The following is an 18,212-nucleotide window of genomic DNA, read 5'->3' on the forward strand; positions in this document are numbered from 1 at the left end:
GGGTTACCAGTAGTACTTATTTTCAAAATAGCTGACTGGGATAATTGACCCTGGGAGCAAATCATGCCCTTTTCCATTCCTACAGCCAATTAAATGTACAGTCCATGAATGGACTGTACATTTAATTAATAGACTTCTATATTACCAGCATCTTGAACTATTAAAGCCTCCATCAGCTTGAGACAAAGTAAAGCCAATCATCCCTGAAGTTACTCACTTGATATTGATTGAGCAGCTGAGGTTTGCCAGGCACTGTGCTTGGTATGGGGGAGACAATGATGAAACTAGTCGTGACTACAACTTATTGAGTATCTACTATTTGTCAGGCACTGAAACATACTCTTTGCATACTTTATCATGAATTCTCATAAAAGATGTAAGGTAGGCTTTATTATCTCCATGTTATAGATGAAAAAACTGAGGGTAAGAAGATGAAAAGCCTTGACCAAAGTCATAGAGCTCACAAGTGGCAAAATTAGGTTTGAACTTGAGTGGTGTGCTGTGGACCAGTCCTTCACCACTCTTTGACTGAAGATTTCTGAATGGTGTTTTCCAATTGTTGTTATTTTACAGAAATCTGAGTAGTTATTTATTAAAGCAAATAATCTTCTCAGTAAAATAGATTTTAATGAAATACGTAGGTGGAAAAAATATATATTGTCTAACATAACATGTCATGGCCAAAAACAGAAACGGGAAATGTATGCTTTCATTTTGGAAAGTATAAACCTTTAATACCAGTTAATAAATGAGGAAGAAATGGAAGAAAATCATTTTTCAATCCCTAGGAAATAATACCAAGGCATTGATTCTCAATGGCTGCTAAGTGCACAAATACCAGAACTTATCAAACGCCGGTTGCCTCTTGATGGAAGTACGTAAGACTGCCTTTCAACTAGCTAGTCTGTCCAAAAATCAAATCTACATGTGATCAAACTTCTAAATCTAACTATAAATTCCAAAGGGAGAGGAACATGTTAAATCATACCATGATCAAAATGTAGATTGTGGGACATTTTCTGGCAAAGAGCCAGGTTCTTCAACAAACAAATTGCAAGGAAAAAAATAAAGATGGAAAAAGAATGTTTAGATAAAACGACAACACCTATGAACCAATTGCAGTATTGACTTGAACAAAGTATAAAAAATCTTTTTGATATATTTAGAGGAATTTGACACTGTCTAGAGACTGGATAATATTAAATAATTATAATTCACATTTTGTTTTATTTTGAGATGGAGTCTTGCTTTGTTGCTCAGGCTGGAGTGTGGTGGTGCCATCTCGGCTGACTGCAGCCTCCGCCTCTCAGGTTCAAGCAATTCTCATGCCTCAGCCTCCCAAGTAGCTGGGATTACAGGCACGTGCCACCACGCCTGGCTAATTTTTGTATTTTTAGTAGAGACAGGGTTTTGCCATGTTGGCTTCCTGACTTAGGACAGTGGGTGGGGAGGAATAAAAAAGAAAGAATTGGCAGGAGCACAGGAGGATTAGGTCAAAGCTGTACACCCCAAATCAAGCCAAGGTCCCAAGTAATGTCTCAAACTATGAAGATACATCTGCAACTGTGTTAGCAAGGAAAGAACCCATGGAGTGATGTTGCAGGCCTCTGGTTTATACAGAAAAATATATTGAGAAAATAGGAAAGAATTGATTCACATTATCCCTAGACAGTTTTTCTAAGAAATGAGTCAGTCAAATCATTCCTCAAATGACCTTTTAATTCTAAGGAGGCAGGCAGGGGAAGCTATGTCTAGTTAAATGAGTAATGCCTGTTCTAACTTGTATATTAATGTTGTGTCAAATTTGTGTTACAATATGTTTGTATGTACACTGTAGAGTATGTTGGAGTTCCTTGTGTAATGCAGGTTTCAAGTGCGGGCACATTTTAAAATTGTTTCATTACTGAGACAGTATAACAAGGTATATACTTTTAGAGAAGATCCACACAATCTTGTGGATATTCTTTCCATCGTCAGTAAAAAGGAGGGGTTGTATGAGCCAATTTCACAAAATCTGAGTCATGGAACATCGTTTTACTATTTTACATGATTATGAGATTTATTGTTGTATCTCTGTTTTCACAAGATTTTATTGATTATGTCTTGAATTTATAGGAAACCAACATGAGGTCTTGGAACAGAACCCGTAATTACAACATTGTTCCTAAGGGAAAATAGGATCCACTTTATAGTGTGGCTTTTAGGAACACAGTGGCAAAAATCAGGGTGGCCAATGTCATGTTTGCTTCATTAATAAAACTTCAAGCATTTATTTTGCCGTTCTTGTGTGCTGGGTGCATACTCTGAGATTGCTCTCTCAATCTGTAAAATGAGGATAATAATAGCAACTGATTGCTGGGGTTGTTGAGGGTAAGGCTTTATTCAATTAATACAGTGGGGTGAGAGTCAGAGCTGGAAGAGGGAAGAAATTCATTTCTCTGTCACTTCTTTTTTTTTTTTTTTTTTAACCCGTAGAGTAAAACGTGTAGTATCTATTCAATTGTAATCATGTTTACAGGGGTATGAGTCCCTCTTCTTTCTCCCTTCTCAGTCTGCCCCTCTGTGCATACTGTGGCCCATGTTGCGGACCCTACTAGAAAGTGGTAATCCAATATTTTAGACCTAACTTTTACTTTTCTTGACTCTAACTTGCCCAAGCAATTCTATATGCTGATATGGAAAATCTCAAATGTATTATTACGTTTTTTTTTTAAGTGCCAAATAACACATCACAGGTATCCTTTAATCCCAGTTATGTTGTTTTTAAGAGGATAGTCATATATGCTTTATATACATAAACATTTCTGAACCAGATACATAAGAAATTGCTAACAGTGGTTACCTCGGGGGAATGGGACAGATTGTTAAGAATAATAGAGAATTTTTTACTTTTTATTTAATGCCCTTATATACTGTTTGAAGTTTTTTATAATGAATTTTTTTATAAGTTCAAAAAAAAAAAGGAGGAGAAAAAAACAACACATCTCTATAATACTGTTTCCCAAATTCAGAAGATCCCTTCCCCTCTTTGGGAAGGGAAGCGTGGCACACTGTAGGTCCTGAACTTGGAGAGTCACAATGTATATTAGCATACAAAAGGCTATGAGAAGCTACAGTAGAGAAACCTATATAGTACATTTTTCCCCTTTTATTGCACTTACTAGAAACCCACAGAATTACATTTCATGGTATATCAGTTTTGGAAAAGTTATAAAACTTTAAGGAAAGGTATCTAGCCTTAGGTCAGCCGCAGGTGGAGGAAAGGTGAGTGTTGGAGTGGTGAAACCATACATTCCTGGCTGTATGGTAGGAGGATACCAGGTCTTGCCTTCAGGCAAACCTGGGTCCAAATCCGGGGTCTCCCATTCACTAGCTGGCCCAGCATGAGCCAAGTTCCCTAACCTCTGGGTCTCCTTGTGCTCACATGTGAAAGAGGAACAGTCATCCTCCCTCATAAGCGCATTTTTAGGGTTGAGGCAAGTACCTGTTCCCTCGCCCTCCGCTCCATCTCCCTCGGCTGTATTACTGCCATGCCTTTGTTTGTGAACACCCATGATTCCTCCAAACCAACAAATTATTACCCATTTGTGAAAGGCTTCATTTCAGGATTAATCAGAGGTCAGGCTATCAAATAAGTTCTTGAATTTACAATGTGAATCCATTTCTAAAATCTTGATTTCTAGAGGCCTACTTTAAGAATGTGCCCCTTGGACAAGGCAAAGTCCATAGGCACTGGGAGACTGTTGAGAATCCTGTTTCTCTAAAATTCAGTCTAAAAGTGAGACTCCAGAAACTCATTGTTTAAATCACATCCAGGTTTGTTTGCTCCAGGCCCTTCCAGACCCCTGCCCCAGAGTAACCCTTCACTCTCATTTCCTATGCCAGTGTTAACACTCTTAACTCAGAGGAAACAAATTTCAGAGTGAAATGCAAAAGGATGTGTGCTAAAGCACTGCCTTTTGAAGTAACCTTTGCATTAAGCCCTTAGAATCTAATTACCCAAGTGTTATTTGCCTCCCTAAGTACCGATGCCCATGCATACTGAGCTTAAAGTTCAGGAAGTAATCACAAAAGGAAATCAGAAGGGAGATCTCAGGCTCAGCCTCTGAAGACTCTCCTGTCTGCGCCTGGCCTCTCCCTCCTCCTGGGTGTGTCTGCCCGCCCGAGAAGGCCAGTGAGTAACCTGCACATTTTTTTTTCATCTTGGCCCTTCCCACCCAGACAAGAGGACCGAGTGGCAGACAGGCAGGCAGACGGCAGTGAGTCCTGTTCAAGCATGCTCGGAGCATACCTCCACCCGCACCCACCGCCTGGACCCCTCACCACCCTCACCCCAGCCCAAGAGGAGCCAGAACCCCGGCGAGGGTCCGGAGGGGGCCTCCGCTCCCAATGGTAAGGGCTGCCCGCAGCAGGAACACTTCATTCATTTTATTTGCTTTGGTGTTGGCTTTTCTTTTTGATTGTGTTTAGATGGCAGAATTTCTGACACAATTGAAGGTGTTTTGTTTGGTTAGTTCTCGGTGGTCCCAAGACAAAGAAATGTCTTTTCGCAGGAGGGTTTATTAGGAGTTGTAACCCGATAGCCTGGCCTTGGAAGAAAACTTAACATACTAATTACCTCTGGTTAGTACAATGTACCCTTTTGGCACTGTAGAAAAACAAAACAAAACAAAAAACTACATTGCTTACCAAACAGGTTTTGAGGAAGAAAAAGTGTGAAGGACTTTGGACATTTTAATAGATAGGCACCACTGACTAATTGAAATGCAGCTTAAGTGTCACGATAGCTTTGTAATAGACCAAGGTGATGTTTTGTCTCAAAACAAACAAAAAGAGGCCGTTTATTTAAAGGAGTTCAGTGTGGAACGGAAGATGCAAGGTGGGGTTTGAGGAAAAGAGTTACCAGGTAAGTCCAATTAAATATTTGTGAACATGAAGGTAGTGAATTAAATCTGTGGTGCTAATGGGAAGAAAAAAGTCTGTGTTCAATGTGGAATTTGTGTGGCATTTAAGGGAGAAAACTGAGATCTTTGTATAGTGTGTTGAGAATTCTTTGAGAGAATGGTCGGGAGGCAAATGGTGGAGGCTGGGAAGCAGGTTTTGTGCAGGGAGCTGGTGCCAAGGCCCTCTCCCTCAGTTGCTGTGGGTGAGAGAGTAATTCAGAGTAATCAAGCACTGCATTGTTAACAGGCTTCTGTGTCTCAAATATTTATTCTAAACACAAGCCGTTGATTGCAGTGACATGTGAAGGAATAAAGTTGCTGCGTCTGTTCCTGGCCTAGCCCAAACTTTAATACCTGGGAAGATATTCATAAAAATGTAGGAAAGACAAGGCTGCATGTAAAGTTAATTTGAGGAATTACATCAGAGTGTGAGGATGCTGAGCTAAGGGGTTTTATAGGAGAGCGGTATGGGAAATGCAATAGAAATTGCCCAAACCAGAGGCACTGCCATGACACCTGTGAAGGTCTGACCTGTGCCAGATGACTCTGAATATGCAGCACAGGTTTGTTTTAGGCAACTCTGTGCAGGCAACTTAAGGATTCCCTGTACGGAGCAGCCTATGCTTAACATGTCTAGGTTTCTAGAGGTGCAGCAAATTGCCCTAAAACACAGTGTACCAAGATGGTACATTTGAACTTTCTGGCATAGGAAGTCTATGAAGTTGGCTGTGAGTGAGGGTATGAGTGGAGAGGATCACAGGTAGGGTGAAAAGTTCTCTCTTAGGATGAATGCCCCTCTTCCAAGTTTCAGGAAAGTGCAGCATGTCTTTTGCTGGAGGTAAATCGGCAATACGTCATCATTGTCATGCCCAGTGTTCCTGTGGTGATAATGCCACTAGTTTGTTTTTTTGCGGCTCTAGTTTCCCCTTGGCTGATTAATCGAAAGCATAGATTGCTTGCAGCCCCATCAGCCAGCTCATTAGAAGACAATCCAAGAATGCCACTTATTTGGAGGCCAAGTGAGCAAGAAGTGGGGGTAGGAACCATGATAATGATTTTGCCTAGAGATTGCTGGTTCAAATTTGTGACTTTTCAGTTATGATTAAAAAACAAATAGAAGCCACTCTATGTCGCCCATGCAGTTAACGGCACTGATAGCCATCCTGACTCTTATAGGCATTTGTACATTGGATGCCACACGTGACGGTTCAAAACCATCACCACCCGAAACGTGCTTCTCTCCCAGAATCAGTGCTCAGGAACAGAATACAGTTGAGAAGAGTGTTGGCAAATTTCCTCCATGTAGTGCCAGCCCCTATTAACTTCAGTAGGGATGGCACCAATTCAAGAGGTGGAAGAAGAGACCCAGGGCCAGCAAACATGACAGATTTTTATTAGGGTGTACTTATGTAGAGGGATGGTCCAGTCGCAGCAGGCTGAACAGGAAAACCACAAGCACTTACAAAAAGCAAAAACATGCAGTTTATATAGCATTTTCACTTAACACCCTCCCCCTAACCTCCACCTGGCAACCTTCATTTGACCCAAATCAAAGGGCCTTGATCCCCTGTATGGTCCAGTTTCCATGAGATGGGATAGGGGCTTCAGATGTTCCTCATGGATGAGAAATGGATCTCTGGGTTGGTTGCTCCCAGAATCCTCAGCTCAGAACTCTGAACACATTCAAGTGCATCTTTCATACACTCCCGTTCATGGCCTGTTTGGTATGTTTTTAGAACTTCCTGGGGTTTCTTCATGAAGCAAATTGAACGCAACATCTGCTTGAATTTGGCTTTCCTAAGGCAACTGTATGGCGAATTTAGCATTTCTTTTTATTTCACTGTGTTTTTCATCTACTCCTGTTGCTTAGTCCTTTAAGCAGTGATCCTATCAAGCAGATTGAAAACTGTATATATAAAGAGGCACCTAACTATGGACTTGAGATACCCTTGCCTTTGAGCAGCATGTACTTTCTCCTTACCAGTTGCTGAATCACCTCCAAAAAGCCTTCAGAACAATACCCAGCTGTGGCCACCACTCTACCATCCTGTGTTTTCTCGTTTCTGGAATTCTTTTTTTTTTTTTTTTTTAAAGTAGAAACAGGCTCTCACTTTGTTGCCCAGGCTGGTCTTGATCTCCTGGGCTCAAGTGATCCTTTTGCCTTGGCCTCCCAAAGTGCTGGAGTTACAGGCATGAGCCACTGTGCCTGGCCCACAGGTAAACATTTAAAGAATTTGAGTGGAGATATCCAAAAGGTCATGGTGATTTTTCTGAAAAATAGAAAGCAGCACCTTAGCTGTAGAGATGCTAGAATAACTGCTGCGACATCCCAGACACGCTGCATGCATCTTGGAGCTTGGATCAGGGAAAATAGTTGTGGATTCAGGCCCTGCAGTATTAGTGCGTTTTCTAAGTGGTCACAGTCTGGCAAGGGTGAGTAAAGAAGGGAGGTAGAGTGAAGAGGGCCTAGAAAACAGCTGGTGCCTAAAATCTAATTAGCATCAGCCTGTAGTCTTCAAGGAGCTCCAGTTTCCTGCTCCTTGGGGTTATTTGCTGGTCTTGTGTGTTATCTTTTCCTGTAATGTTTCTTCTTGTGCTTTGGTGTTCCTCATGCTAATGCTCTGGGGTCCTTTAGAGGGTATGGCTCTGATGATCACTGTCACATTTCATCTGTAGGCACATCCTAAGCCAGGAAGAGACATCACAGAGACCTGTCCTGAACACATCCTCATAAGAGGGGAGTGTCATCCAGTCTTCTTAACCCCAAAGGATAATACAAAATAGTGCTGAGAGTAAATAGATTGCTTTCGCTTTAGTTTCAGACTGAGATCTTGAGGATTAAGTAAGATGTGTGCGTGTGCAGGCAGGAGTAGAAATAATGAATGTAAGATGTAGCTTTAACCTGTGGACTTTGTAATTTTTGAGATGAGAGTGAAAACTTCAGCCCTCACTTAGAAATCACATTTGGCTGGAAGTGCTATTTCTCCCCCATGTTATGCTGTGTAATGGATTAATTATAAAAATGGTCACAATTACTCTCCTCTTTAAATCTATTTCCTTGAGATAGGACTTTGCAGCTCCTCCTATCAAGGGGTGGAGTCTCTTTCCCTAGCCCCTGAATGTGGGCTTGGCCTTATTACTTACTTTAGCCAACAGAATTCGTAGAAGTGAAGGTGTGTGGGTATGTCAGTTCCAAGCCCAGGTCCCAAGCCAAGGTCTTAAGAGGCTCACTCACACACTTCTGCTTGCTCTCCTAGAATCTGGCATCTCTTGGAATGTAGACAGACATTCATGGACTTGCTTGCTGTGGCCCAGAGACCCCATCACCCCAGGTGACAGTGACCTTACACTGGCCACATGAGTGAGGCAATTCTAGACCAGCCAGCTAACCTCAGACACTTGAATGGGCCTAGCAGAGATCAGACAAATCCATCCAGATCCATAGACTCATAAGCAATAATAAATGCTTATTATTTTAAGCTACTGAGTTTTGGAATGGTTTGTTATACTAACATAGCCAACTGATACGTAGTTCCCTGGGCATGGTCCCCTTATGGGGTCTGTTAATGTCGTTATAAACCCTTAGTTCAACTCAGTAGAAGACATTCAGTCATTGGATGGAGGGGTTCTATTAAATGGGGGTAGTGGGTCCTCAATTCTTGTGATTGTCAGCATTACTCTGAGACATTTTTAACACAGATGCCTAGGCCTTGTACTAGAGTATTCAATCAAATATCTGTAGATGAAGATTCGGAACCTATAATTTTTAAAGCTCTGGTAACTGGCCAGGATTAAAACCCAATTCAATGGTCTTGTCAATCCCTTCCATTACTGAAAGATGCAGTGATTCCAGTTCATCTATACTTAAGCAAATAACATTCAGATGGTTCAGAGTTCATTACTGACGATATACTTCTAGCTGCAAAAGTAAACTTCACGATCACCTTTGGCCAAAAGCAAACTAACCCAGATGCTAGATGGGAAAAATCCACAGTTGCATATTGATGGCTAGAATGTATATTGTTTACCATTGTATCTGCCTGGGGTTTAGAACATGATGTGGACTCATGAATAAATCCTGGGCACTGGGAATGTAATAGGACCTTGCTTTGAGGATCTTAGAGTCTAATGAAAAAAAAAATCAGGTATAAATTACTTGTAATGTAGTAAGAAAACAAAGCAAGCAGTATTTTAACCATTAAATTTCAGGTGAAATTTTACTATGGCATTTTAGTAAAAAATATTAAAAAATTTTAGTAAAGAATAGTAAATTTTACTATGGCATTTACTGTACCATTTACTATGGTACCAGTTGTTGCTTAAAATAATGCTGCATTACAAACAACCACAAAATCTGTTTTATACAACAATGTGCATTTCCTAACCCCTGTGTCTTTAGTTTGAGGGGGGCAATCAGTTGATTCTAGGCTGGACTCGAGGCGGGTAGCTTTATACCACATGTCTCTCATCCTTCCCTTGGCACCAGCTGCTACCTTTAGCATGTTATTTTCATGGAGATGGCAGAGATGGGGGTACAAGCCACAGTGTACAAGCTCATTTTAAGCTTCTGATAATGTCACTAATCTGTTAGCATCCTATTGGTCAAGGAAAGTCACATGACCAAGCACAGTGTCAAAGGGTAGGGAAATGTATTTCACTTTTTAATTTGTTTTAATTTTTTATTATATTTTTTGAGATAGAGTCTCACTCTGTCATCCAGGCTAGAGTGCAATGGCGTGATCGCAGGTTCCGTCTCCCAGGTTCAAGTGATTATTGTGTCTCAGACCCCCGAGTAGCTGGGATTACAGGCGCCGGCCACCACACCCGACTAATTTTTGTATTTTCACTAGAGATGGGGTTTCACCATGTTGACCAGGTTGGTCTCAAACTCCTGACCTCAAGTGATCTGCCCGCCTCGGCCTTTCAAAGTGGTGGAATTACAAGCGTGAGCTACCAGGTCCGGCCTATTTCACTTTTTTAGTGTGAGAAACTGCAAATACTTGTGGCAAAGGGCATGGATATGGAGAAGAGTGAAGAAATAGAGCCATTAAAATACTCTTCCCCAGTGGGAGAAGGGTGTATGAGGAGGGAGTTGCATTTTTTCCTGCTTTGGAAGGCTCCTAAAGTCCTAGCTGGACCCTAGAATAACCCAGAGGCAGAGAAGTGTGCATCCTCTGGAGCCATCTTCTACTCCTCGTGATGTGGAAGTAAGCAGGGGACTCAGAGCTGCTGTGGTCTGTCTAATGGAATTTTGAAGGGAAAGAAACTCCTGCCATGTGCAGTGGCTCACACCTATAATCCCAGCACTTTGAGTGGCCGAGGCTGGCAGATCACTTGAGGTCAGGAGTTCGAGATTAGCCTGGCCAACATGGTGAAACTCTGTCTCTACTGAAAATACAAATTAGCCGGGCATAGTGGTGCGCGCCTGTAATCCTAGCTACTCGGGAGGCTGAAGCAGGAGAATCACTTGAACCCGGGAGGTGAAGGTTGCAGTGAGCCAAGATTGCACCACTACACTCCAGCCTGGGCGACAGGCTGCCTCAAAAACACAACCCCAAAATAAAAAAATAAATTAAAAAACAGAAAGAAACTCCTGAAGATATCTCAAACTTGACAGCTGCAGAAATGGCATTGGAATTCCTGTAGAATGCCTCTGTTTCCATTCCCACTGTATCCTCTAAAATGTAAAGATTACAGATTACTGGGCTTGGTTATCCACTTTCCAGTTCCAGGAGGGGTATTATGTGTGTGGTGTCATTACTTTAGATCACATGATATCCCTTTACTGTCATCCCTTTTTTCTCAGGTGAAAAGGTATGAGTTTCCATCTACTCTGAACACTGGTACCTTTTCCCATAGCCTAGCCCAACATTGCAGTGGTTAAAAGAGATTTGGGTAAGACTGTCCCTTCCTGATGGCACATCTTTCTCTGATTTATTTTGTGAAAGGCTTGTGTCTCTCATTGAGACAGGAAACCAGTGTTGTCACATATGCTTGAGATTCTCAGATATTCTCCAAGGTAGAAATTATGTTTTATGGTGTCACTAAGAAGAAGAATAAAGCACTTTATTTTAGGCCACTAATTTATAGACTTTGCTATTGATCATTCTGTGCCTTTCAATATATGTGGCTAGTTTGGTTTGTATATTTGTCCCCTCCAATTTTCATGTTGAAATGTGATCCCCTATTTTGGAGGTGGGGCCTGGTGGGAGGTTTGAGTCCTGGGGGCAGATCTCTCATGAATGGCTTGGTGCCCTCTCTGTGTTAATGAGCATGTGCTCCCTCTATTTGTTCACTCAACAGCTGGTTGTTTAAAAGAGCCTAGCATCTCTCTTGCTCTTTCTCTTGTCATGTGACACGCCTCCTCCCCCTTCACCTTCTGCCATGAGTAAAAGCCTCCTGAGGCCTCACCAAAAGCAGATGCTGCTGCCATGCTTCTTGTACAGTCTGCACAACCATGAGCCCAAATAAACCTCTTTTCTTTTTTCTGAGATGGAGTCTCACTCTATCTGGAGTGCAGTGGCACGATCTTGGCTCACTGCAACCTCTGCCTCCTGGGTTCATGCCATTCTCCTGCCTCAGCCTCCCATGTAGCTGGGACTACAGGTGCCCGCCACCATGCCTGACTAATTTTTTGTATTTTTAGTAGAGACGGGGTTTCACCATGTTAGCCAGGATGGTCTTGATCTCCTGACCTCGTGATCCGCCCGCCTTGGCCTCCCAAAGTGCTGGTATTACAGGCGTGAGCCACCGCACCCGGCCAAACCTCCCTTCTTTATAAATTACCCAGTCTCAGGTCTTCCTTTGTAGCAGTGCAAAATGAACTAATACTGTGGTGTATCAAATTTACCTGGGAGGAAACTGAAGTACAAAGGATTATGTAACCTTCCTGAGATCGCATCTAATGGCCAACTGAGATTAGCCACCTATCTTCTTGTTTTTTCAGCTTTTTCTTGGCAATCTGCTGAGAGTACCTTGTTTCCCAAAACAAACATTACTTACTGAGTATAGCATTACTTACTGAGTTGATCTTCCTAAGAAACCCCGCCTCCCTACTATTTGTGCTCCATGGGGAAAAAAGGAAATCTAGCAGGAAGGTGTTTAACAATATGAGATTTCCATACCACAGTGTTAGAGAAAGTAAGCTGGATTATAGGTCATTCCTAAATTGCATTTCCTGAAGTTTCTTCATTACTGTCCTGACCACAGAAATAGATGGTGAGGAGACTATTTAGAAGTTCTCACAAGGTCATTGTGACTGTGCTGCTTTTACATATTTTCTGAGCCCTCACCTGCCATTTCTGTTGCCTGGGATCATAACCTCTTGTTCAGCAGTGGTTCCCTGACAGATTACACTGTTTCTGTTTTATGTGAAAAAAATTAGTGTAATTAAACAACGTGTTTTAACTGTTTTGTAGGAGGCATGATATGATTGGAGCAGGCATTTTTATTGGTATTTTTCTCCAATTAACACATGCAAACAATCAAATAATTATAATGGCCCAGAATATATAGGGTCTGCTACAACTGATCGATAAGCTGGTTATCTTGGATAGGTTGTTACCTTTCTGGTGATGTTTTTGCTGTAAATATCATATTGTCTCCCGTATACATGGATGCTATATAATATATTGTTGTTTGAGCAATAATTTCATATCCTCCTCCTCTTCTTGCTCAATGCCAAGGGCCATGTCTGCCCTGTTTACCACTTAAAACCTGGGAGCCAGCATAATACAGCCTAAGTAGGTATTGAATGAGTGAATGAGCAAATGCTAAGACTACAGCACCCAGCTCATAAGAAAAATTTGGGATTCTTCCCAGGTGTTTCTGCCCCTGAGAAAGGACAGTGAAGGGTTAATGTTCTCTGCGGGAGCAGGAGGGATTTGGATATGGATCTCAGCAGAGCTGCTGGAATCACATTCTTTCTGCTACTATAGCAACAGGTTGAGAATTCTGCCAGTATCGTCGCCTGCCTACATTGGAAATGCCTGCATGCAGGCGACTTCATTGTCTGGGGGGACCACTGTTTTTCTATGATGTTTCAATAAAGCAGCTTCTTTTTGGAGGCAAAGAGACAGCACAAAGCAGGGACTAAGAATCATGGAAAGGCAGAGAGAGATCTTGTTTTTATTGGAGGGACATGTCCAGTCTTTTGTCCCTTGAAGAGGTGTTGAGTGAGGAAGGAATTGAGGTTTCATCTGTAGTCAGTAGCATCTTTTTCTGTCTTCTAAACGAGGCCTCTCTTCTGAGATGTAACCCCTGGCAACATTTCAAAAACCTTCTCTTACTATTATTGCTTAGCAAATAGAGTGATAGTAAAAACTCTTGCCTGTGTTCACTTCTAAATTTGGAGATGCCAGAATGGACCAGAATGTAGGTTTTCCTCTGCATTTACCATTCTTCTAACCAACTCTGTGTTTTCCTTGTTTACTGAGAAGGAAAAGCTAACCAAGAATGCAAAATGGAGGTGTTAGGCCAGGCATGGTGGCTCACGCCTGTAATCCCGACACTCCGGGCGGTTGAGGTGGGAGGACTCCTAGAGCCCAAGAGTTCAAAGCTGCAGTGAGCCATGCCACTTCACTCCACCTTGGGCAACAGAGTAATACCCCCGTCTCTAAAAACAAAACAAAAAAAACAAAGAGGCATTATTTTTATTTGGTGTAGCAGTATTGTAAAGAGAAGAACATGAGGAAGCTACAGAGGAAAGTTGCTTAAACGGTATTAAGTTCCCAGGGGGCTTCACAGCATGTAATAAAATGCCTAGCTTATTACTCAGGCCTGTTTCTTGTGATCTCTGTAAGTGGCAGGGAAGGCTCAGGTGTGGTGATAATCAGAGCTTAGGGCTAATTGTGGATCTTGCTGGGTTAATGTATAGAATCAGTAGGCCTTAACTGTCACTTTGGATTGATGGATCACTTTGCCACAGTACCATGATCACATCTACATCTTATTTTCACTTTGCATGCTGGCAGGAAAATCTGCCTGGTTCACTCTTTGTTGCTGGTTTACAAATACATCTTGGTCAAAAATACCTGGATATATTGAGCCTTTCTTCACAAACAGCACAGAATTCATTTTTTCAAAGCTTTTATCTTTATCCCACTATAGACCATTTGAATGTAGGATAAACCCTTTCATCTTGTATAAGTTTCAAAGGCCCCCATCACTGCCTTGAAGTTTGTGTGGCCACTGAAACTGCCGTTCTTGGGCAGTGTAGTCAAAAGGGCACTGGGTTGGGCACCAGAAGCCTGGACGTCTGCTCCTACCAGGAAGTGGCCTTGGCCAGCTCATATGGGGATTTTAATTTCATTATATGTAAAATGAAAGACTTGGATGAGATTTCCAGGATTTGTCTTACATCTCTTCCTACATGTGAAAAAGCAGGATTCCAGTTGTTTTAAAAGTAGAACAGGCTTTGCTTCATTGAAGTCTTATAATTTGCAAGGCACTGGAAGGCTCTTTCGCTTACTTCTTCCCTGACTCTTAGTCACACACCACATCACCTCTCTGCTTCAGTATTGCTTCATCAGGGAAGCCTTCCTTGAACCTCAGGCTAGATCAGGACTCCCAGAGTATGTTCCCTAATAAATCTGTTATTTTCTTTCATCATACTTAACCATACTTTGTAATGAATGATCTGTTTCATTGGTGTGTGTGTGTGTATGTATGTGTGTTTGTGTATATATATATTTTTTTTTTTTTTTTTTTTTTTTTTTTTTTTTTTTTTGGAGACGGAGTCTCGCTCTGTCACCAAGGCTGGAGTGCAGTGGTGCGATCTTGGCTCACTGCAACATCTGCCTCCCGGGTTCAGGCAATTCTCCTGCCTTAACCCCCTGAGTAGCTGGGATTACAGGCACCCGTCACCACACCTGGCTGATTTTTGTATTTTTAGTAGAGATGGGGCTTTACTGTGTTGGCCAGGCTGGTCTCAAACTCCTGACCTCAAGTGATCTACCTGCCTCGGCCTCCCAAAGTGTTGGGATTACAGGCATGAGCCACCGCACCTGGCCTGGCTTTTTTTTTTTTTTTTAATCAATTTTCTTTCTCACTGTGAGACTGAAGAGTTGTGAAGCAAGCACCCAATCTGTTTTGTTCACCATCGTATCTGCGTGTAGGAGTCATGCAGTAAACATTCACTGAACGACAGAAGGTGCTGCGTCAGGCTTTATGGAGGGTCTAAAGATTATATCGCAGTCTCTGTCCTCAAGGATCTTAAGATTTACTTTCTCTGTTTTTCTTCTCTTCCTTTATTATCTACCTCTAAGACCCAAAATATGCTACTGGAAATTAAAACAAAACAAAACTCCCTGAGTTCTTGTCTTTGATCTAATCATTAGATAGGTTTTGATTTTCCTTGACTGGACTGATAAGTCTTTTGTGACAGAAACCATGGAATGAGGCCAGGCCCTGGAAGGAGATTATAGTAGATAGTATATAGAATGGAAATTGTAGACAAAAAGAGAGGTAGGAAGGGAGGAGTACAAGGAGGACAATGACAAGAAGAGCAGTGAAAACACGAGGCTTTGCCCTTTTAATTAGTTTGCCTGTAAGGGTCCTTCTTTTTTGACTGTCATGCCTTACAAGCAAGGACATGTTTCTTAAATAGAATTCTTACCGGCATTGTTGTGTAATAGCACAAAGAATTTGCTACCAAAAGATGATTACATGCATACAAAAAGTGGTCTGAATTGCATAAAATATTTTGCTTTCAAAAAATTACCAGTTTTCAAAAGGATTGGCAGGTTCCTGCAAACCAGTAGTTATGGTCAGTACAAGCAAATGCATCATGAAACCAGAGCTAGCCATTACACCAGTTATGTTTAAACAATGAAGGGCAATTTGATTTTAAGCAGCAAGGCTAAGTCTAGATGCTGGGAGGCAAGAGGGAGAATTCCTTAGGTTGGAGGTGTGATGGACGTTCATCTGCTAGGTACAGAAGACTTAAGGGGAAGTTGATTGAATTAGAAGGTACAACTTCTTTTCCTCTGAGTTTGCAATTTATAGAGGAAGTAGTTCAGGGGAGTTTTACTATGTAAATTAAGTTTCAGTAGAAAGCATAAGCTCTCCGCCTTCAAGAAGTGAAGCAGCCTCTTTGCGTTACCTTGAGGACAGGTGTAGATAAGAGAGTATGGGCAGGTAAGACCAGTAAAAGTTTTACTGACTCCTCTCCCTAAGAGTTTAGCTTTAATGGCCAAAGGCAGGCTTTCTCTGCATAGTTATCAGAGGTTCCCTTCTTGCCAGCACCCACAGACACAGTGGGTGTTAGTAGCCTGCCTTTTTATGCTTGCCTGGTCCAGTTGGGAGCTTAGATCCCAGCAGACTCTATCCATCCCAGAACCATTTCACGAAAAGAAAATGACTAAGACAATCATATAATCTCTCTACTTATGAGTGAGAAGGAATTTTAGTCAGGAATGCAAGGTGTGCCTGCAGGCTTTACACCTATGCTGCACACATGCTACATACACAAGCGTGGGCATGTGCACACACATATGGGTCCATTCTGCGTATTCACTTACTGATGAAGAGACATGCCGTGTTGGCTAAAGACCAGGAAATAATTGTGTTGGGGTGACAAGCAGCAAAACCATAAGGCTCACATGTCTCATTGGGCAATATTAATTGGCCAACCCTTCATTTAAAAAATATGCAAAACAAAAGTAATATGTATGAATATGGTGCTTTCCTATCTCATGTCCCCTGACGCGTTTCCAGAGAAAGTCTCCTATAAGCATTCTCTTTGTTTTCTAGGGATCTGCTTCTTTCTAGACCTGTGGGAAATAAATAACATTTTAACAGAATTATTTACAAAGCAAATCCCTTTCTTTTCAGTGGCAAAGCCTCTCTTAAATCTCAGCTCTGCTACTTCCTAACTGTACAACTAGCAGCCATGTTATTTAACCCTTGTGCCTCATTTTCAATTTTATGTGGAGTTAATAGAATGTCTCTGTCATAGGATTCTTGTGAGAAGGAAATAAGATCATCTAAGAAATCTTTTTTTGTACAGTACCTGGCTCATCATATGATTTTTAAAATTGTTACTGTATTTAATAGATACCTTGCAGAGATATTCAGCCTTTTCTTTTCTCCTTTACCCTTCTCAAATTAGAAACACCCCTTGTGACATTTGATACTTCTCAACATCAGGGGTTCTGTTGGAGTAGGAGGAGCCTCGGTGAGGAGGAGAGGCGAGCAGAGCAGAGCAAAGCAGAGATGATTAGGCAGGAATGAGGGTGATAGAGACCTATTCCCATACTCTTCTCCTGCCTCCTATTCCATTGCTCTTTCTGGTATATTATACTGCTTCTTAACCTGTTGGTGGCTGGGTATAATACTAGGTGCAATACAAAAAAGAATATAAATTCAGCTCTATTGTCCAAGAAGTGGTCATTTAAGTCCCAGGCTTACTTTCCCGTCTTCTCCAAGTCCATATACTTGCGGTTTAGCTCAAATCCTAGCTTAAACCTACCCTGTGCACCGATGCCTAATAGGGAACAAGTACTCGAGGGATATTAGTGGCACCCGTTGACTCACCATAGAAGACAGAGAAGTAGTCCTCAAATCCTTTGCATTTAGAGGAAAACACCTATGAAAAGTCAAAGGTCAAACATCAAACTTCCTAAAAGCTCCATTCCCTCTGGACTTTCAGGCTTGAGGGGAAGGAATGTGAATCATTGGACCTGGAAAGAGGGCACGGGGAGAGGAAACAGGAGGTTTCCTGTCCATCTCTGCTGTGAAAGAGATGTCAGTGCAATGCAGCAGGGTATCCTGATACACAAAATAGGAGAGACAATTGAATATTAAATGAGATATGTATATAAAACATCATTTTAGGGCCTGGCATATAGTAAGTCCTCAATAAATGTTAGCCATAATTAGTTCATGAATAACATCTGGATACTCAGCTATTTGGAGGGCAATTAGACTTCTCAGTCTTACATAAACCTTACTTCCTGTTCCTAATGCTGCCAGCCACTCACATGTTGACCACATTGAATGGGGAGGAGATGCTACTCACACTGGTCCATCTATCTGTACCTCTAGTTTGTCTTAATTGTTCATAGGTTGAAATTAAATGACCCATTTTGAGGGTTCACAGTTACTGTTCTGTGCAAGAGAAAAAGTGTATGACAAGCAGGCACATCACAAAACAAGCAGGCAGCTCTCCTGGCAATGACTGCAGGATGGTACTGTATTTATAATATACATTTTATCTTTAATGTGAATTTTTATTTTACTATGTCTTTTATTTGTGTCTTATCAAAAGCA

General features: G+C 41.6%; 1 protein-coding gene across 3 annotated transcripts in view; it reads left to right on the top strand.

The window, feature by feature from the left end:
- The window catches only part of STON2 (stonin 2), a 173,890-nt gene that overhangs the window by 111,126 nt on the left and 44,552 nt on the right, over positions 1-18,212 (top strand). For all 3 annotated transcript variants that reach the window (XM_030804175.1, XM_030804178.1, XM_030804177.1), the window contains exon 5: positions 4,222-4,392. In XM_030804175.1, the coding sequence (XP_030660035.1) occupies positions 4,222-4,392 (171 nt within the window). The remainder of the gene's footprint in view (positions 1-4,221; positions 4,393-18,212) is intronic.

The sequence above is a fragment of the Nomascus leucogenys genome, chromosome 22a, assembly GCF_006542625.1.
Source record: "Nomascus leucogenys isolate Asia chromosome 22a, Asia_NLE_v1, whole genome shotgun sequence".
NCBI classification, from domain to species: Eukaryota; Metazoa; Chordata; class Mammalia; order Primates; family Hylobatidae; genus Nomascus; species Nomascus leucogenys.